At 45.8% G+C, this 22,659-nt stretch overlaps 1 protein-coding gene across 10 annotated transcripts in view; it reads left to right on the top strand.

Annotated features, from left to right (window-relative positions):
• Window positions 1–22,659, top strand: part of ablim2 (actin binding LIM protein family, member 2) — a 75,759-nt gene that overhangs the window by 26,632 nt on the left and 26,468 nt on the right. For all 10 annotated transcript variants that reach the window (XM_036551404.1, XM_036551413.1, XM_036551409.1 and 7 more), the window contains exons 3-6: window positions 9,556–9,739; window positions 13,533–13,645; window positions 15,459–15,585; window positions 18,215–18,308. In XM_036551404.1, coding sequence (XP_036407297.1) covers window positions 9,556–9,739; window positions 13,533–13,645; window positions 15,459–15,585; window positions 18,215–18,308 — 518 coding nt within the window. The remainder of the gene's footprint in view (window positions 1–9,555; window positions 9,740–13,532; window positions 13,646–15,458; window positions 15,586–18,214; window positions 18,309–22,659) is intronic.

The raw sequence follows: 22,659 nt of genomic DNA on the forward strand, positions 1-22,659 counted from the left end.
AAAGTCAAAATAGACATTGCGTATCTGAACCCTGGCTTCCTGCTGTGTGTCTTGGAGGGGTGTTGTCCTCCTGCGTCCAGAGTGTGGAGGCCATTTCCCCCAGCGGGGCCGTGTTATTGCACCATTGTTTTGAACACATACGCAGTTGCTAAGAGACCAGAGGTCAGAAGGACCGCCTGGGCTTCCTGAAGGTTAGAGCATTTATGCTGCAGAGAAGGAGGGGGACCATGTAAAGACTGTGCATCCCATGGAAGAAATGTGGTGACTTCACAGACTGTCTGAACAGATGGCCTCAGTACAAACGTATATCCCTTTGAAGTGTACAGTTTTAAAGGGGATTTGTACAGTTTTTAGAGCACAGATCCTGGGAGCAGTTATTTTTTTGACAGATGATCATTAGCTAGCAACCAGTAAATTATATCATGGAAAGAAAACACAGAAGTTGCTAATTAGTAATTAGCCCACTTTATCATAATTAATTTCGTATCCTGAGACAAAAAGGCTGGAACAAAGTGTAAATATCGTTTCATGTGGATTAATTCACTGATTACACACAGACAAATAAATGATGCTCTTTCTTCTCCTCTCATACGTCTGTGCTGATGATTAGTGCTTATATATAAATAGTAGATATAATCAAATATTAATCTGTATTTACAGTGTCTGTAGTATGGAAATGGAAGACAAATCAAAAATGGGGTGTAATAGCAATTAAAACAGAATAAACTGTCAATATCTTCATGATAAGCATTTAATATTGTATCTTTCCCTCACCTCAGTCTCCTGATTCATTAGCGAGAAACCCAAACTGGCGATATGGTCAATAATTTTTATTTTTAGCCTTTCCAATGTAATTGTGCCCTTTCGGATTTGCAATTCAAGTTAATTAAGACGTGTGGTGGGCAGTAATGAAATGTCAAGCATTCGGGGGGTTTAAAAATACCCTCAGCCCACTGGTTTAGAGCGAGCTGCGTAGTCTCTGGTTGTTTAGCTCTGTTTCACAACAAAGCCCTAAGGAGAGCAGGGTGGCCACTTGCGATTTATAGGAAGGGCTTCCCAGAATTCCTCTGCAAGAATGCATGAATTCAGTTTCATCAAATTTTCAGTTTTTTTGCGCTAGAATCACTGTAGACAAGAAAAAAGCATGGTGCTTGGAGAAATAATTAACCATGTGCTCTGATCTCGCGACCAAGACGTGTCTCACCACCCTGAGGTCTTAGCGCGATCTGGAGTTAAATCAAAAGTTTGACCCACCAGTTTATCACCAATTAGTGCTAATGGTGGCGTTTGACGGTGGCCCCCTTGGTGCGACTCCAGCGGGCAGACTATTAGCAGCGCCTTTGTAATTATGATTAGAACGGTTGGCTAGAGTTTTTTTTTTTAAGTTAATGTGGCCCTCAGCCTTTTCAGTCAACCGATAATGTAAAACACAAAATAAAATGAGGACTTTTTAAACCTTCACAGTGTGCTTATTTAACATGATAACGGCATTAGAATTACATTTCTCAGGGAACTGAAGATTTCTTTCCAGAAACAGGGAAGAACAAATGACGAAACGAAAACTCTGACATGTGAAATTACAAAACTGGATTATTAATTACATGTATAGTTTATGAGATAAGTTAGGGAACTCGTTCAAACAAAATTGAAATCAAGACTTGCTGGATCGATGTTTGTCTGTCTGTCTCATTAAAAAAAAAGTTAATTTCCGTTTGATTTAAACATGTTTGTTTTCATTGTGATTGCAGATAACATCTCAGTCCCGTTAGGTCACCACAGACTTTGTTTCTGTTGGCACTGAATTTTCATCAGCACGGTTTTGCCACACCTAATCTGCACATGCAAGCTGAAACTCCGGCACGACTGTAATGTTATTTCCTTCAAAAAAAAAAAAAAAACAAGAAAAAATCATAACAGATGTCGATGTCATTAACGAATCTGAATCTGTTCTTTCCCAGAAATGTTGATAGGGACCGAACACTAATAATACTCACATGGTATATTTAGTGAACGGCCCAAACGATGACCACAGAGGGACAGAATAACAAAAGGCAGCTGCCTGGGCCGTGCTTCTCAGGGTGGGGCCTCCCCCCATTCGGGTGGGGGGGTGGGGGGCGCGTGACCGTTGCAATCTTAGCCGGGACGCTTTCCGTCACCCCCCGAAGGAGGGAGAACGCTATGTACCCCACCCTGGCTCGCTAAGCCAGGAATCAGCACAGAGGTCACTGCGTGGGCGTCAGGTGGGGTGGGGGGGGGGTCTTAAACACTGACTCCAGACCTAAACTGAGACATAAATTCCGTTGTAGATCACAAGTGGAACATGAAGAGGGTCCTCAGACACGCCCCCTCCACCCCCCCATACACATAGTAAGAGAGTTGTGGAAACATACAGGTGCGTACGCACCTCTCTCTCTCTCTCTCTCTCTCTCTCTCTCTCTCTCTCACACACACACACACACACACACACACACACACACACACACACACACAAACACAAACACAAACACACACTTGCACACACACTTACTAAACACGGAGCTGAGAACAGCTGTTAGAGGAGTATGGGTGCTGTAGGGTCACTTGTCTCCTTTGGACAGGTGTCCCTTCAGTAATGTCCCTTCAGGAATCGGCTGTGTTTGAGGTGTCGGCTTTGTGGGCTTGTTTCTGTGTCAGCTTCCAGCCCTTCGTCCGCAAAGTTTAATTAAATTGATCTGAACTGCATTTGAATTGAAGACCCACAAAAGACCTCTCTGTACGTAACAGGAAAGCATCCATTGTGTTTGGGTTCCTGTCGTTTTTTTTTTAACGGAATAGGGGAAAAGACAAACGGAGCTCCTCTGGTTTATCTGGCTAAGTGGTGCTTGTGTGCAGTAGTGCTTTAGTGAAAGGGGGGGATCAGCGGGATGGAGAGCTCGGAGGGGGACACTGAAGCCGGCGTGAAGAGGGCCGCTTTAGACTGCACACAGTGGCACCTTGACTGCAAGGTCACAGGTGGAGGCCGGAGCAGCTGCTTCAGTTTGTTAGCAGCGGGTGGAGCGAGCGTAGAGCACCAACAAGGGGTCATTCGCTTAGGGTTTACTGTATGTTCCAGCCTAATGAAAGTATTTTGGAACGGTACTAAATGCCAAAATACCAAACAGTTTAGTGCGAACAAGTGTGCTAGAAGCAGAATGTTCATTACTTATGCAAGTTATTTCTGAATAATGCTTTAAAAACAAACTAAATAATGTAACCAAGGCTATCTTATTTCCTGTCTGGCTGCATAAAGTGTCTTTTAAAAGTACAGGTGTAGGTTCTTACTGATGTTAATTTTGTTTCTGCTTGATGAATTGAACTGAAGACATTTTTTGGCAAGTGAAGGTGAAGCTTTGAATAGATCCTTCCAGTCTCCAGTCTGTGAGTGTCCTTGATTTTGTAAAGACACGCCCAATAAAAGAAAGCATTTGAATTTCGGATTTGACATTTCCAATGGAATCAGGTGAATTAGCACAACAGGCACCATGAAAATTCAGTGATATGACCACAAAAGTATTTTCATATTTTAGCAGACTTTCCCATTTGTTTGTAGACACCCAAGGAACAAAGCGTTGTAGTTCTGTATTGAGTGGCGGTGGTGTGGTGTAGGAGGTAAAGAACTTGGCTTGGAGCCCGAAGGGTGTAGGTTCAATTCCAGTAGCTCTGTTATGCAAGAGAGGGCTCAGTTGTTTTTGGTATCAGTTATAGCTTTGATTTCAGAAGGTGTTCAATAATAATTCTCAAACTGTACAGCTGACCATGTGTCCAAGGTGCTTATTTATTGATGTAGAGAGATGCGGAAGATAAGGAGTCTTCACTTGGCACTCCAGGAACACGATTAGCTTCACCTAATCGGTCTGTGCAAGGACGATATCAACAGAGCTGTCTCTCTTCATAACCCCAGCATCCTGTACACAGAATTGCAGTGAAGCAGCGGGCTCGTTGTTTTGTCAGTTGGAAAGCATGCTGAGCTGGTATGGCTTGTGTATAGCACAGACTGATGCAGTGACAGTGATGTAATGACATGGCTGAGAGTGTGTGTGTATCGGTCTCGTTCCTCCAGCACCTGCTCCCTCTCTGTGCAGGTCTGTTTCCCGTTTCTCCCTCGGAGAGAGGGGTCGTGGCTCCTCTTTGTGAACGCCTCTCACGGTCTCACAGTGCGGCCTCTGTCTGCCACTGGCTGATGAGCTGTGGGCCTGGTTCAGGGGCGTGGAGGTGCGTATGTGCTGGGTCGCCGTGCCATCTGTGCAGCGGGGAAGCCCGAGGCTACACTTCAACTAACGCAGCTTTGAGGAAATGCTGACACCTTTGAGGCAGACTTTCAGTCTTCGGCAAAAGTGCTGAAGGAAGAAGGTGCACATAAGGGGTTGTGTTTCTCGCGTGTGCCCGTCTGCTTGGCAGGAGAGGTAGAGGGGGATCTCAGCAGCACACAGTGCAATCAGAAGATAAGTGAGGAATTGAGAGTGATGATTGAGGTTCAGCTGATTCGCTCTTTCGTTCACAGCGACTCCCCCCTCCTGCGGGTTTTCATCGTGTTCATCCTCTCAATAGCACACCCACTTAATCAAGCAAGGGGTTTGCATGTGTTATTTATTCTCTGTTTTCTGAGTGACAAGCGTTTGTGTTTCCTGGGGAGCGCATTTATTACGACGAGCTGTGATTTTGGTAACTGAGCAAGCAGTTTAGCTGTAAATCAGCACAAGTGGCCTGGCTGTATTGATGGTTTGGCTGGCCGCCGCAGCAGACACCATGAGTCTGAACCCGTCCGTCAGCAGGAGCTGTTGTCTAATTCGTCAGCTGGCCCTCGCTGTTGCTCAGAGCTCAGTGCTATAATAGCGTTCTGCCCTGGGCTTTACAATTTGTGATTATTGCATCAGGTTCTGAGCCAGTCCAGCTGGAGTCATGGTGATCTTGACGATGTTGATGATGTCTTGACGTGTTGCTTGTTTACAGAGAATGGGCTCGTACAGTCTTAGCAGATTTTCCATCTGGTGGTTCAGCTCCAGTACATGGTGTTTTAAACCTGAGAGGCATGGGCCTGCCCAGCTTGTTGACCAAGGGGTCAGTAGCTGCCGTAGCTACGCCTGGACACAAACGGGCCTCGGCCAAGCCTTGCGTGGCTGCATACGAGTTGCAACATTCCGGCCCAGGGACGGGCCTGGCTCGCATCCCACAGTCCAAACAAGGAGGTGAGGAGGCGAATGGGGGAGCTCTGTGGGGGTGGGGAGGGGTGTGAATTGGGATGTTGGATGGCACATGGAAAACTATACCCCCATCTTCCCAGTGCCAGAGTATGTGTGGTTCGGGACGGGGTGTCACCCATGAGAAACACAAACCTCCCATTGTGTAATCCCTGCCCTGTAACCTAGAACTCTGGTAAGACCCTGCTGAAGATGGTGATGATGAAGATGAATATTAGGAAGATGATGAAGAGGCTGATATACTATGACCGCCAAGTTGCTACAGCACTGTGTGTTCCTGTTAACAACAAGAACACACAGCACCTGTTAAGAACAACCAATAAAAAAACAACATTTTTATGGGCGCTCTAATTACTTCAAGTGCTTATTCACTAAGCCCAAACTCTTGTCATTCCAGACATTGCTCTGCTGTGAGTTTTTCTGCTGCCATTTGCTCGTTATGTCCTCACTTCACCCGATATCAGCGCACATATTATGAGCATGTGTAAAATACTTCAGAGTAACGGAGCACGCTCTTGTCTCACGCAATGGGGCCAAGCCTCAAGGATTACGAGACTTCGCTTTGATGCAGATGCGTGACCCCATTTGTGCTCTGTTTTAACACAAGTGTACAGTGGCTCCTGCCAGTGCTAAAGCACAATTCCAGGTATTGTCTCATTCAGGAGTATTGCCAGGTAGCCTCTCTCAGGAGTCATGCCTCCTGAGATTTGAACCCGTGACTTTCTGGTGATCACTTGTTCCGACAGCTTCTCCACTCCTCCGCAGCTGATGCCCAATACACCTACCGTCTCAGGAATCAAGGAGAGGATCACTACACCCCCAGTAACAGCGATACCAACAGCTCCTTGTTCATCAGACCCCGAACCATCTGCCGTGGATATAAATAGCCCTGACTGAAAGTCAACCCGTGTAACCCGACCGAGCGGCACTCACTTATAGATACGGTGAAATCACCACAGCTCAGGTTGCTGTCACTGGCGCCGAGATTTTAACATTCTCATTGCTGCAAAGTGGCTTTTGCGTTCATTAAACCCCTGGGGGGTGTTTGATTAAAGGGCAATTTCTAGGAATCTCAAATAGGCATTGACACAGGTTCTCTCCTTATTCGAATGTGTAAAATTAAAAAAAAGTCTGAATTCTGTGGGCTTCTAATTTGCTGTAATGTTCTCTTTTTGGCTTTAAACCAAATGGCAGTCAAAATATAAATGAGAGAACTGTCAAAACTTGCAATACTTCAAACTCAGTCAATCACAGCTGACATCAGTGTATAGAATGCTCTAAGATAGATCCCTCTGTAGTCAAACTGTCACATTTCAAAACACAACACAGTGTAATAAATGCTGTATATTTAAAACAATTAATATAATTGTTGATTTAAATGGGAGTTACCACTCATGAGAAATGGTACAGGCAGTACAGAACAGACAGATTGATGCTGATAGGATGAAAGATTGTCTGAGTGAGAAAACATTAATTATCAAAACAATAGCTGAAAACAAAACAGGATAAGCAGCAGCATTAGGATTGCAACTGAGGGAAAAAAATGAAAACATGATGAGGGAAATGTGTAAAATCTCAAAAACGGAGCCGTACTGATGGCACACGGAGTACACACCTTCGCCACCCAGCAGTTGTCATAGCAGCCCAAAAATTGTATAATTTCTCCCATCACCAGATGTCATCCAAATCCGTGCATAATTCATTATTTACAACCTTGCAATCAGCCAGTCAGGGTTGATCACTTAATACCCACTCTTCCTACCACTGACGGAGGTAATAGGGTAAGCCTAATGACTAACACCAGGTAAGCAGCAACGCTAACCGTAACCGTAAATCACATATATGAAAATTCTGAGGTCTGACAAAACGTTAGCACAGCTACATGCTAAAGGGGAGTGAAAGCAAGGTCTCGACAGCATCAGTAGTGGGTATCCCACAGCCTGCTGCAGGTGGCCATGGTTCCTCGGTTTGGGGAAGTTGCTTCAGCCCTGGATCAGATTCAGATTTCTCCTGGCACCGTCAGCTCCACTGCCGGAGTATTGCATTGTGTACCTCGGCCGATTACAGGGAAGTGGCCGTCGGAAAACATGTCTAAAATTTCCTGAGGAACATTCCTACATTATTGTGATTTTTTTCATTATTTGTTTGTTTTTATATGGTAGCTGTAACCTTGGTCAAATTTTCCAGGACCAAATGTGAATAGCAGCAGGTTGGCCATCTGTGACTGCAGTTATGTAACAGGGGCTTTTAAAACTCAGTGGTAACGTGACTCAGAGCCCGAGCTTGTATTGTCTTTTTAATACTGCGTATTCTCGATCGATGCACCTGGAGGTGGCTGTGAAGAAGCAAATGAGCAGATATGGATTCTTGTAGCATGATTCCCCGTTTACGAGTATTGATTCCTCTGTTATTAAAGAACACGTGTGTGCTGTGGTGGACCCGGGGAGGGAGCGAGGCCGTGCAGTGACCCAGCGCTGTGGAAAGTGCCGCATCGGATGATCAGATATTGTTTTCCTCGCCCTTGTGCACCTGCGGAGCTCCCTGCCTCCCGTGCCTGTTCCTGCGGCAGCGGCGCGGTGATGTAATACCTTGGTGTGTGGGGGTCAGAGGAGCAGGGTGTTGCTGCCTGCACCTCACGCTCACGTTCCTCATCGCCGCTGGCAACAGCAGCAGCAGCAGCAGCGGGAGGCTAAGGGCATCCAGAACAGAACGTGCAGAACAGCATTTCCCCAACTGGACACTCTGTCCTGTCAGGGCAGGTCTGTAGCATGATCTATAGCTTGATGTACAAATTGCCACCCCCCCCCGTGAGTCCTTTCCGGGTGCAGGTGGCTCAGATAAGGGCATGTTAAAGCTGTTGGATATATTATATGCTCGGGACCTGAGAGACACACTTTTCGGAGAATGACAAAGGTTAACGCTCTGGGCTTGATACCAGGGAGCTGTAGATCCCAGATTTTGGAAGGACAGTTACTCTCTTGACCTCCCATCTAAAACCGGTTGTAAGCAATGTGCTCTGAAGTATCCTGAGGTGCAGAACATCTGTCACTCAAAAAAGTGATAGGTAATTGGTTTGGATAATAACTTGTGTGTGAGCTGCATACCACAGGCATTTCTGCATACGCTTGGAACAGGAATTATGAAAGATGTTGGAATGAATATTCTCGTTTATTGCTATTACTCTGTGAAAGAACGAGAAGTACCATCACCCTGCCATGGCGATTTATGTGTATTATAAGCTGTGGAGCCTTTTTTTTTAAAAAACTGACTGTGTGGGAACATTTAACACCCGGCTCTGTTTATATGACATTTCTCTGGGACAGCCAGCTCAGAGAGAGCAGTCAAGCTACCATTTCTGCTCACCTCAGAGGTTTGAAGTGTGCTAAGCACATGCAGTGATAGCCGTATACCCGCCCCAAGGGTCATCTGAAACAGAGACTGGCCAGCTCTTTACAGCCAGGGTAAAATGAGTGGGGACAGACACACACATTAACTTAACAAGGGCGCTGATGTGGTGCAGTGCATTCTCACATTTATTACTGGGTGTTGTTGATTCTCTTCCCTGCTGTGCATTTCACTGTGAATTTGCTCAGCGGGTGACCAGACGCAGGGCATCTCCTGCTGTGTAGATTGCTTTTCCGGGAGCGCTTGGGCTCAAGTAACTGTGTAAAGCATGCCAGCGCCCACCCTGTTTGCCACTGTTCTTGTGGCTTGCCCACTGCCGGTTCCCTCTCAAGCTCTTTTCTCTTTCCTCCTCTTTTCCGCTCGTCTTCTGCCCCCCGTTTTTTTCCATCATCTCCCATCTTCTCCTCTCCTGTAATCCCATCTGCGTTTCCCTGTCATTTTGTCATTCAGTAGACACCCTGATGTAGACCTTGTCACGAAGAAAGAATAAATTTTGTCTAACAGAGTTGCATGAAAGACGGTACATGCAGGACGCAGCTGGCCATGTTCCAACATGTGTCAGCCCCCTACACATAACACACAACTAGCACATACACGCTTTGATAAGCAGGTTGGCAGTGTAGCGTAGTGCTAAGGAGCAGGGCTTTTAACAGAAAGGTTGCTGGTTCGATTCCCCACTGGGGCACTGCTGCTATACCCTTTGGTGAGGTACTTAACCCGGAATTGCCTCAGTAAATATCCAGCTGTATAAATGGCAACCTATGTAGTTCATTCTAGGTAAGAGCATCTGATAAATGCCAGTAATATAATGTAATGTAAAAGAACATGCCCTGCAATAACACTGCAGAAATAAGGGACGGTGAGTCACGCTGTCTTCTTGCTGTCCCTCTCGGTCTTGTCACTGTCCCTCGTCTCTCTCTCCTGTCTCCCTCAGTATGCGGCTGCGACCTGGCCCAGGGGGGGTTCTTCGTGCGTCAGGGGGAGTACATCTGCACCCTGGACTACCAGAGGCTGTACGGGACGCGCTGCTTCAGCTGTGACGAGTTCATCGAGGGGGAGGTGGTGTCGGCCCTGGGGAAAACCTACCACCCACGATGCTTCGTCTGCGCCGTCTGCAAGTAAGGAATGCCCGCCTTTATTCACAGCACGTGTACTCTAGAGAGGCAGCTGCACCGCACTCAGCTGGTCCTGGTGTGTTTCTCATGGGGCATGCAAACTCAGCAAATTCACTAATAGTTTTAAATAAAAATCAGCACAGGGCTTCTGTGACAAGTATATACTACATCTGTGATCTAAATGTTACAATTCTGCCATTACAGTTGAATGTTCTGCATGTCATAACAGGATTGAATTGCAATGTGTTACATTTCTTTATGAACCTGTATGAATGATTTTTTAATTAATTAAATTCTGTGAAAATGCATTTAATAAGTGGATGTATTCTCTAAAATGTAGGGCACTCTTCTCTGTGATCTTAGTTCTGGATACTTTCTGTAGCCACACCCCAGCATAAATACTAATTAGGAGACAGCAAATCAAAATATAGTTTTAGTAATGGGAGGAACAGAATATTTCAGTGCTCAGCACACCAAACTGAATATTTAGGTTAGGTAAATAGAATATTTGTGACTTTAATTTGGCCATCTTCATTCCATCATCAGTCCAGACGTTATACTTCAGCATCAGTTCTCTCACAGAAGTGAAGAACACACACACACACACACACACACTCTCTCACACGCCAACACAGAGACAGAAACAAACCGGTTGAACGCATATACAGACGAAAGATCAACAGTGACAACAGAACACATTCTTATGGCTGAGAATTTAATTTTTAAATGTATATTTTGGCTCCCTAGAATTCTTCCATTGAGTCATCAATAATCAGCATTGATATGACTAATTCCACCACAAGAAGAGGCAACCGGAGGGAAATATATCATGAAAGATGAAGTAGAAAACCAGCACATCTACATTAACTGTTTCGCTATGTTGCTTCTGTTTAACTGCTAACGGATCACCTGTGAAGCTCCACTGGCACGGGTGAGAGGTAGCCCCGGTGTCTGTGGGAAAGTGTGGTTGTTTATCCAGCCTGGGAAGGTAACGAGACCCGGGCTCTTTCAGAGACAGGAATGTTAAGTGTGTGGTCGGGTTTACAGGGCACTTATTTCCAGAGCGGTGTTCCCTGTCCCTTTCTGAAGGGGGGGCGTGTAGCAGCTTGGCTGGCCTCTCTTTAGTTTCACAGTCCCCATGTCGCGGTAGGCTGGCTTTACCTGTGCAGGTTTCAGCCTAGCAACTCGATCGCTGTGCGCCCACAAAGATCTCCTTGTTAGCCACACTGAGTGTTACTCTCTGTCCCTCTCTCTTGCTCTGTCCCCATTTTTCTATCACTTTCCCTCTCTGTGCTCCTGATTCTCTCTTTATCTCCCTCTTTCTCTCTCCCAGTCCCAGTCCGCCTTGCTGGTTTTACAGTATATGCCGTCAGAAGCCATGGAAACGGAGCGTGTCTTTGGGCATGTCTGCTTGTTTTGCCATGCTGCCGGCATGCTGCTGTAACAGGTGGTAAAGCTGCAGCCCAGGCCGTGATGGAGCACGGCCATCTTTGTGGGTGTCCATGTGTAGATTAGTGATCATATGCATACAGGGAGCTTTGGCAGATACCATCAGTCGTCTCTAGCGTGGGCTCTGACTGCTCTTGACTGATTTAAACGGACAGAGATTCACCCGCTCTCACTGTGCTGTGTTAAACTGACCTTTGAAGAACATTTCTCAAGTCAGTCAATGCAGTCAGATTCTAAAAGATTCACAGCCAGCTTTAGACTTCCCAGTCTCAAATCAACCAGGGAAAAACAATAACAAAAAAAAAATCAGAATTGGATCTGTGCTTGGAATTGGATTACAGCAGAAAATGATTTAGCCTTGATAAATAAAAACATGTACTCACGGCTATCTAGCATCATGAAATTGCTTGTTAGCTGTTTAGGTGCATGTTGATATATACCTAGCTACAGACAGAAAAGAAAGGCCGCCCACAGAGAGGTCTCCAGTGTTCTGTAATGCCAGCACAGGCTGCCCTGGTCTGTTCCCTGGGCCTTGCTATCACACTCACCCGCAGTGAGGTAGAGCCGAGCCCCATTCTGCTGTGAAAGGGGTGTGAGAGTCCCAATGTTCTCCTGACGCGAGTGTCTCCGTGCAGATAGTCATCCCTGTCTGGGTGTGAATCAGTGGCTGGTGGCAGGTCCTCTGAGTGACGGTGTCAGTGATGAGGGGACAGGCTGTGTGACGGTGCCGATGGTGACCGCACCTTCAGGCTCGACAGGGTGATCCCTCTTCAGGGAGCAGCATTGAAGCAGACATGATGGTGGACAGGGCCAGAACAATCTCCCCAGGGCTCTTAGGAATGCACAGCATACACTTTTTTTTACGTGTGCATATCTTCCATATGTATCTGGTAGGTAGGTACATCTAGCATAAGAACTGCTTTGATTTCAGTCGTCCTTGTTGTGGAAGAGAAAGTGTGTGTCACCCTGGGTAGTTAATGTGTGTTTGTGTGTTTGTGTGTGTGTGTGTGTGTGTGTGTGTGTGTGTGTGTGTGTGTGTGTGTGTGTGGGTGTGTATTTATGTGTGTTTGTGTGTATCTGTGTATTCATGCTTTGTTTGTGCATGCATGCTTGATTTGTGCATCTGTGTTGTGTTTGAGTGTTTGTGTGTGCGTGCGTGCGTGCGTGCGTGTGTGTGTGCGTGTGCTCGTGCGTCTGTGTGTGCGTGCGTGCGTGTATGTATGTGTGTGTGTGTGTGTGTGTGTGTGTGTGTGTGTGTGTGCGTGCGTCTGTGTGCGTGTGTGTGCGTGTGTGTGTGTGTGTGTGTGTGTGTGCGTGCGTCTGTGTGCGTGTGTGTGTGTGTGTGTGTGTGTGTATGTGGCTCGCCTGCACTCTGTCTCTGAGGCTGGCTGTGACGGTGTGCATAGCTGTTCAGAGGGAGCTGAGTATTCATGCGTATTAAACACACCATGAAATCATCTCCCAAGTTTCACACTGTCGGATCAGCCAACATCCAGCCGTCATCTGCCCCTCGAGAGCCCAGATTACTGCAGATCTAACAATGCCTACATTACATCACTGTGGACAGCATACTGTCTCTGGAGGGTAATATCGAGCAGACAGCCGTTGAGGTGCTGTCTGTATATCAGCAGGGATGAGCGTGTCGCATTAAAATATACTGGCATGTAAAGGTCAGTCTCTTATTGGACATACAGAATACTATCATACTGTGCTGGTGGGATGGATACAGATATATCACAGTATGACTGCAACGAATGCCTTATGGGGGTTGAATTCAATGAATTGAATGAAGTGCATGCAGACACCCAGCTTCCCACGAGATTATTGTGACGTAATGGCAGAAAGTGATGTGGTAATGTTCTTTAAACGTATAATATTACTGCCTACGCTGTTGCTTCATTATATTGGAAAAATATCAAAAATATTCCTGAACCGCCAGGCCTGAAGCGTTGTGACGTCAGTGATTAGGGTGTGACTTGCTTTAAAGCCATGGTGAAATGATGTGTTATCTGTAAACATATTTCCCCTAGTGATGTCTGAAAAGTATTAAAATCTCAGTGGGAAAGAGCAAATCCTTGATTATTAGCTATTCCTGGAAGAAGGACTGTTTCTCTGCTTCTTCTTTGAAGTCTTATGTTTTTTTCAAATTCAGGTTTTATTTGCAAATATTACATAATGTAAAAGAGGAAGGAGAGATAGCTGAAGTGACAGGTTGATTATTTGTTGAGGAAATCCTGTTAAAGACATACATGGTGATTATGTGTGTAGGGGCTCCTGTTAAAACAGACCTGCTGATTATGTCTAGGTGCCTCTCAAGACTGACTGGCTGCTTTGTATTTGTTGGCAGACAGCCGTTCCCTGCTGGTGACCGGGTGACATTCAACGGGAAGGAGTGTATCTGCCAAAAGTGTACACAACCCCTGCCTGCCAACAGCCCTGCTCCCATACAGGCCGTCCGCAGTGAGTCCCCTCTTCCGCGTGCTCCCAGTCACGCTCGCAGGTGGTGAGCAGCTAGTCCTCTCTGACTCACTCGCAAGCAGCCCGCGAGGAGTCTTCTCCATCCTACTCTCAGACTCGCCGTCACACAGGCCCCAGTGAGTCCCTTCTCTCCCGCTCTCTGACTCACTCTCAAATAGCCCACAATGAGTCCTCTCCATCCCACTCTCTGATGCACCCACCCCAAACAGCCCCCAGTGAGTCATCTCTCTCCTGCTTTTTGACTCTTAGACAGTCCACATCGAGTCCTCTTTCTCCTTTCCTGTAATTCACTCTCACAGACATTGCATAGCACGTCCCCTTTGTCACTACCTGGCACGGGCATTTGTTTGGCACTGCTAAAGATGGTGCACATAGTATAGTATCTCCTCTCTTGAAATCCCTGCAGTATTTAATTCATACCAGTAGGGGTCCCCCTCACTGCCTCAGTGTAGAGTGTGACACCTCTCCTGTGTAGTCTGATCTAGAGTGAAGGTCACCAGCAGCATTTTGCATGGCATGCCTCTGTGTGCTTGCCTGGCAATAAAAATACCATAACATCAAATGGAGGAAGGTCCGTGTCATAGGAAGGCACAGCCTTGAATTCTTTGATTAACAAAGGTATTGTTTCCTGATGTTTCCCGAGTTAGACCCGAAAGCTATGATTTCCATCTGTACCTGTGTTTTTGTAAAATGCCTTTAACAGGATGGGCTGCTTAAACATCAAACACAACTTTTATTGATTTTTTTTTTCACCATAAACAAGAAACTAAATAAGCTGTCACTGCCCCGCCACCAAAACATTGACATGAGAAGGTCTCATTCTCCATTTTCTGCAAGAGCAGCTCTGGGCTCATCTACATGGATCAATTTATTTGTGTTTTTCAGAATTTAACATCAAAATCCTCCAAGCCTGACTGCTGTCAATAATATAAAGCTGTACTGTTTAAGTGAGGGCTGTGGGTTTTAAACAGCAGGGACTGAGACGGCTGGGAGAGACTCTTGTGTGGGTTTGAGGTCAGGGAAAGCTGAAGATCCGCTCTGCTGCACTCTCCTGTGTCTCATGACAGCTTTTGACAGTAGCAGTCCACCCAATGAGAGGAGCTTCTGAGAACTTACAATTATACCCTCGGTGCACACGCATGAACCCACACACACACACACAGACACACACACACACACAAACAGCTGAGCTCTGTGTGAATATACCCCCACTGAATAATCACAGAGGAGATAAAAATCACTCACATGGAAGGCAAAAATAGTGCCTTTGAAAGGGCACATCTGTGTACACCACCGTTATGGATCTATTGGAGTTATCTCTGCAGACAGTGTGCTTCGTGTGTTTCTGCCTGTACTCCTTTGTGGAAAATGGTCAGACATCAGTGATCCAATAACTGGAAACAACACTAGAGTGGATTTAAAATACCTTTTGACTTGAGGTATTTTTTAAAACTACAGAATACAGGTTTTTTGCTTGTGTTGTATTCTACCTCACTCGTAAATCGCTTTGGATAAAAAAGCATCTGCCAAATGAATAAATGTAAATGTAAATAAATGTACATGTAAGCGGAGGAAGAATGAGTGAATTAATAGAAAGGTAAAAAGTGGGGAAAGAGATTAATGAATGGACAGATGAACAGATGGGTGAAGAGGTGCATGATGGGTTGGTGGATGCAGAAACAGACATATATGTGACTAGATGGGATCTAGATTCAGCTGGGATGAAGAGACGGTAAGATGAATGCTTGTTCGGAGACTGAAGGCAGTGACCCCCTCTTTTTTCTCTTTCTCTCAGACTGCTGTGGCTGTGGAAAGGAGTTCAAGAACGAGCAGTCCCTGGTGGCCCTGGACAAGCACTGGCACCTGGGCTGCTTCAAGTGCAAGATCTGCAACAAAGTGCTCAACGCAGAGTACATCAGCAAGTGAGTCTCCTCACAGCACACAGTGCAGCCTCTCTCGACCAGTCGTTGTGCCATCCCTAGGGTGACATGTCATTTTAGGTAAAGGCCTTTTCACATTTTCACTGAAGGTTCCTGTATGTGAGCCTTCGTAAGCACTGCACAACACATCCAATAAACACAGCTTTCAAATTAATAAACACTTATCCCGAGCAACGTGTAGGAGACTGTCGTGATGTGCTTTGCCGTCATCCATATCCAAGTGACATCACCATAACATACCGAATCAGAAAGTTGTAACGTTTTTATGAATTTTGCTGTAGCACTTATGGAGATGCTTTACAGCTGTTATGTGGATCCTGTCACAGAGAGCTATTAATTCTAGATCACATATGATTTGCACAGTTGCTTTAAGGGTTGAGAATAAGGCTACAGTTAGGAGTTTCAAAGCTGCTTTAGGACATCCAATGAGCAAATACGTAATGTCATTTCATTGCATGTACCTTTATTACAGCTACATGTTTACTGTAAAGTACACCATTTAACTTCCCTCAAGCACCTTGTCTGTAACTAGCGTCTGAGAGCTATTATCTCTGAATGAATGTAATGTAATGTAATGTAACCTCATAATCAGTTCAGGTCCTCTGCTGTTGGGAATATCAGTCCATGTTTCCACCCATGTGTGTGTGTTTCCAACTGCTGATGAAATCACTGTCTCTGAGAAGCAAGCCTGCTGTCTAAAATACTGTGGAGCTGAGCATGGAAGAGTATGATTGTTCATGTTAAACTGTGTCTGTATGATGTCTGACCTCGCATGAGGGAGGGGTTGTCTGTGCTTGGGGAGACCTGAGGAGGGGTGCACATGGAGGTGGGGGGGGGGGGGGGGGGGGTAATAATTCTTCAAAGCCCTGAATCTTTACAACTACACAGAATCAAGCCAAATCAGTCCTTGGAGTATAGGGGCCTGTAGTGAAAATTAACTACATGTGTCTCCCATAGACTTATACTGCCAAAAAAACAATCAAAGCTTCGCCATAGTTCAGTGACTTAGGGTGTACATACTGTAAGACAGAACTTGGGCTGTATCACTGAAGATTTATAATGATCATATAGTTAATAGAACAGCAGCTGTTTTTGGGGGACAGCAGCTGAAGCATAATACTTCCTCTGAAGTTTTGTGATGGCTTTGGATGTCACAGTCTTTTGCCTCACAACCATCAGACCTCAAACTGTCAGTGCAATGATACATCTTTAATTTGGGCAGATAAGCAAGTGTCTAATCAGAGTCATTGATTGGTTGAGGTTGAGACGACATTTTGCTGATACTGGCTAGGATGACTCTGCAGGACTCTGAGGCCGACTGGACAAGACAGTCCAAGGGCACTCTTCTATTACTGTAACTGTGTGTCTGTGTGCGTGCATGTGTGTGTGTGTGTGTGAGGGAGAGAGAGAGAGAGAGAGAGAGAGAGACAGAGAGAGCTGTAGGGGTCTGGAAACTGGAATCAGCTCAGCAGTGACGGCTCATGAATTCAGATCCCGGAGTTTTGTAATGTTAAACACAGTGCTTTATCTGGAAGCATCCAGAAAAGAACAGGCAGTACAAACTGGTTCCAGAGTATGTGTAAGAGGTAATAATGTGTGCAGTGTTAGTTCTTGGATCATGGTCTTATTAGATTATCAGATTTTTTAATGCAAGCAAACGGGAGGATGCAGCCAATGTCTCTCTCTTAATAAGCCTTGGTTTCTTCTGTTTCCCTTTATTTGATAAATCGTCCTGACCTTTAAGGGCTACAGCAGAAGGAAAGTAATTTTGTGACGTTTATTTTATAATTCCAGAGACTGTGTGTAACTGGACCAGTCTTATTCCCACAGGCTGAGATCAGTATTGAACAATCAGGGTGGATGCGGTGCATGTATTCACATGGGTGGTAGAGAGTTCTTCTCATGTGATTCATGTCAGAGCAGGGCTGAGGCAAATCCTCAAACACACCCAGCCAAAGGTTTCCAGGGAATTCTGCTTAGAGAGGCTGTGTTGTAGTGCTCTGGTTATCAGCTTTCTGCAGCTGAGAGAGAATTACGGGGGGGGGGGGGGGGGGCTGATGGGGAACAGAGTGAGGGGTAGAGAGAGGGAGAGAAAAAAGGTAGAAGAGAAAGATGGGGATAGAAGGAATGAGAGAGAGAGAGAGAGACTGAGAGAGACAGAGTGGCTAATTTGTAGTTAGTATGTAAGGCCTGCAGCTGGAATGAAGCTCAGCCAAATGAGAGTCAGATAAGAAGTCTTCTACTTGAAACTTGAAGCTGTGTCAGGAGTGATTACTGGTGATGTCATTTTTCTGAAGTTTACAGGAAGTGAGCAAGAGCTACGTGATGGTTTAGCTTAATGGGCCTCCGTACTTTTGCATGCTCTGTGATGTCCCTGGACGATATCTAGAATGACACACCTTTTTACAATTGAGCTTTAATTACAGGGTAGTTATTGTGTTTGTTGGACCCCTCACTGTATCTCTTACATTCCCTGTCAAAGCCTCTCTCATAATGTCTCAAAATATATGCTTTGTCAGACATTGGTACAGATACTCCCAGCCAGTACTGTTATTATACTGGCCTACGTAGCATCTTCAGTCGGTGGCCTAACCGATCTCTCCTTTTCAAGGGATGGGATCCCCTACTGTGAGATGGATTACCATGCCATGTACGGGATCCAGTGTGAGAACTGCAAGAAATACATCACTGGCAAGGTTCTGGAGGTAAGAGGAGGTTGGCTGTCCACTCACCCCCCATCTTTATTACTGCACACAATTAGCTGATTCATCATTATCATGACTGCATTACTTCTTTTAAGTAAAGCCTAAATTATGGCATGAAGGTGTAGCAGAGCAACTGGTCTGAAGAGTCTTCATCAAGGATTTAAACCCGTAAACATCTGAGTCCAGGACCCTAGATCACAGTATCACATGGCCGCAATGTAGAGTACAGTCCACTATGAACCTCTCTAGTACGAGCTAAATCTGTCCAACAGTACTTTATATCAGGGTTCATGTGCCACCCCTGCCTCTCTGTATCTCACCCCATCTCTCTGCATCTCTGACCTTCAGGTTTTTCCCCTCCTTTTCAAGCTACTGTACTTATGGTACAGTTTTCCATTTCTTTGGATATGGTACAGTATGCGTTGAGCAATTCGATGATATAACTGAACTGGAAATAAGAAAAGTAGGATACATATTGATTAAAGATCTGCAGTGAGACAGGAACGTCACAGTCTTTTTTCACTCTATCACATCAGTAAGTTTTAAAATGCAAGTGAACAAAATATTAAACATGCATTAGTCATCGTGGATGTGGGAGCCTAATCTCTTCTCTCAGCTTGGCGTAAGAGATGTGCTGTCTAACCTACTTCTGCGAATGTAGAAAAAATGTCTCCATATAAAATGTCGCCTCTGCCCAATCCCCCCCCCCCCCCCCCCCCCCCCCTTTGTAGTAAGACCCTCCACAGAGGAACAGAACCAGAGATCACTGCAAGGGAGAAATGCATTTGTGAAAGGTTCTCTTTTCTGTCAAATGAGCTAAGGGTCATGGGATAGTCCCTGGAGGCCTATCTCAATGGGACCTCGGCGAACACATTGTGAACCTGCATGAATGGAACACAGTCACTGAAAAACAATGTACCCCCCCCAATTCCTTTCTCCTCCTCCCTTTGGAAAAAACATATCCAGTTTCCACATTCAGAAGGGCTGCTGGATGTAGACACTGTGGTTTACGGTTGTTTTTTTTCATTACATCATCACCTGTCATGGAGAACGAGTATTTAATCGCACTGCGTGCCGGCGCTGTGGATCCAGACTCTACAGTGTAGGACCCGCTTCCTGAAGCTGGGTTATCTCAGCTGCGGACAAAAGGCGCGGATGTCGCCGTGTGCTTTCTCATAAGAGCAGACAATGTGAGATTGAGTTACAGAGGAAGGGGCAAGCACGGGGCTGAAGTCATAGTGGAGGAATGGCTGCCCCGCCTCAAGGCTTCATGAGGGCATCTTCAGCTCAGCTCTGCTCAGTTCGGCGGCTGTTGTGACAAGAAAACTCACCCCAGACACCGGCTGGAAGGCCCCGAACCGCTGGTGGTCAGGATGGCATTTCCACACAAAGCCATGGCATTTAAAGTCATCCGCATTTGCATCACATCACAGTACATTAAGTTAGTGTGAGGAGATTGCTGGGGTGGTCCATCCCAGTTTCCTTCACTGGGACGGTGGACGTGCAGAGTCTCTTCAGTGAAATGTCATGACATTTAGAGCAGATCAAGCGCTCTGGAGGTGGAGATTGCTGAGAGGGTGGCCAGGGTCACGGGCACGGTGGGCGTGTTCATAGGGAGGGTGGGGTAGTAAGCGGGGAAACCTTATAGATGCCAAGACAGGATTTGTCATAAGGTGTTGGCTCATAAGGGTTACAAGCAGGATGGGATTAGAGGAATTGTAGCCTGGGTTCTTTGAAGTGTGTATAGGGTTGTACAACATATGGGGTGGATTCTTGGAAGTGTGGGTAAGGTTGTAGAATGTGTATGTAGGGCTCTTGGAAGTGTGGGAGGAGATTTAGGACAGGTGGGGTTGGTTGGAGGAAGTCCATGTATGGTTCTTAGCGGAGTGAGTACGTTTTTAGGACAGGTGTGTTGTGTTGTACGAAGGGTGGAAGGTCATTAGGAGGAAAATAGGGTGGGGAGTGTTGTCAAGATGTGGGGGAAGAAGGTAAAGGCCATAGGGACATTTGGGAGGGTGGTAGTCAGGGTGTAGGTAGAGTGGATGTAGGCAGGGAGAGGGAGATCAGTGTTATGCAACAGTGACTGTTAAGATAGTGTCCCTCTCCATATATGGGATATATTGATCTGCAAGTTGAAAGTCTAATGCGAGCGCTTTAGCATGCTACTTCCTCTACATGCCTAATTAGTTTGCGTCTTTGAGCAGAAAGGGAACACGAGTCGCCCTCCCCGCGGCTCTCTTAGTGAAAATCCATTCTCATATTAAGAATCGATCTATTCTCTATCCCTCTGCATTGCGATGCCAGTGAGCGGGCTGTTATTCCTGCTGTAGATTCCTTCAGTTGACACAACACAAACCCAGGATCCCAGTGACTAAGCTGATGACATTTTATTCAGCAAGTCAAAATACCTTTTCTTATACACATCAGAGATAAAAATGAAGGGACAAATCACCCTAATTATGACGAATCTTTTTTTTTAAAGCTGGCCAATGCAATGCCTTAATATGAAAAAGGAATGATTTTCATCATCAGTTCTAAGCCTTCCCTCTGACCTGTTACATAGAGTAAAGCCTCATTATAACTGTTCATAGCCATGCTCTTCTGTTATATTTTTACACTAAAATATGCTCCTGTGTAATAACTATGTCCTCAGCCATAGCACTTTGATCAAAGACTCAGTCTGTCTGATTCTTTGCATCATTAGGGTCTCCACTGTAGGGGTGAAGGGCTTCAAAAATGAATTAGTGAATTCAACACAAAATGCAAGAGATATTCAACAATCAGGATACTGGCTTTGTGTTAATCTTAGTTCAGTTAAAGAAGATCCTGTTTCCTGTCACCTGATAACCATTAAAATGCATGTAGGGAAACCTCACTGCCTCTCTACCAGAAATGATCCGGTTCCACACAGATAAGCATGATCTGGATGTAATTTATAGTCTCATGTCATGTGTTGGGAACCCGCTGCTTAACGTCTTGATATCCAGCTGTCTGCGCAAGACAAGCGGCAGGTGCTGAAGAGAGAAGTGTCTCAAAGGATTCTGGGAAAATAAGGCAGTCACAAAGGCATGGAATGTCTGCGTACGGGAGCTCTGAGCGGCAGATCCGTGGTACCAAGATCTATATTTATCACCTCCAGTGAAAGAACAGTGAGGAGTGCGATGTCACAAAAGAAGAGAGAGGACGAGGATCAGTGTTCTCATCCCCCAGGCTTTGTGTTCCTGATCACTCATCTTCTGTTTTGGTCGGCTCCTCTGCCAGAGCTGACGGCAGCTCCGCACGCAGCGGGGACACGTTCGCAGTCAGTTGCCATGACTTTTCTCATCTTTTATTTATAGATCCACGGACTGGGATGGAGGCTGGAATTATTCAAACGCGTGCTCAGTCAGCAGCAGCTGCAGCTGTCCCAGATGTCATCGCGTTATTTACAGTGAATGATTTTGGTTTAATATCAGTGTAAAAATATTTCAAATACTGTATATAATTTCTCTTTTATCATACACATTTATATGTTGTCATTTGGTGCCCCCGTGGAGGGGGTTTCGGCTGACCCAGTGATTTGCAGTGGTTTTTAAGATGGAGAGGGGGATTTGTTGGAATATTTTTTGGGAAAATAAGAACTTAGCCAGAGGGAGGTGCTGTTGTGAGGCCATTGAGAAGGACTGCACAATGGAGCTTTTTAGGCCCAACCAGCATTTCACCATAGCAGAGGCTATAGGCTGCACTCCCCTGCCTAAAAAAATCTTCCTGCCTCTGAGGCAAGGGGCCGTCTTCATGAGCCCTGTAATGAATGGGTCTACTGTGTGCTGTCAATCACTGACTTGTTCAAGTGAATCAAAAGAGCGTGCTCTCAACAGCAGAACACTGATTGGTCCATGTTAGCGAGTCGCTGATAAGACATGATGGCTCCACTCATTTTGTGGTTCATGAAGTCTCACACTCCCATCACTAGTGACATGCCCCCATGTTCTAGAGTGAAGAGGTGTCACGGTACTGCGTTAGTTGATCTCTCCAGATTCAAAGCAGAGCCGTGTCATTTGACAACAACGATCGAGAGTCTTGTAGCGGCGGGAAACGGTCAGACTCATTTTGCTAGGGTGGGGCCGGCTTCATTGGCCAGGGTTTCCTCATTGCACCACTCTCTTTGCGATACGCAACTGGTCAGGCACCTGTGAGTCACCCAGGTGACGTCAAGGAGGTGCACCTATCCTCCATTCAGCACTAGCTTTCCTGGTACAGGATTGCAAGTGCAGTGCAAGTGCAAAGGGAAAAAAGCATTAAAACTGTAATAAATTAGCAGGCCTCTGATGAGGCACTATACCCATTCAAAGCCTGGCAGGCCTCCGCTATT

This window comes from Megalops cyprinoides, chromosome 18 (assembly GCF_013368585.1).
Source record: "Megalops cyprinoides isolate fMegCyp1 chromosome 18, fMegCyp1.pri, whole genome shotgun sequence".
Classification (NCBI taxonomy): domain Eukaryota; kingdom Metazoa; phylum Chordata; class Actinopteri; order Elopiformes; family Megalopidae; genus Megalops; species Megalops cyprinoides.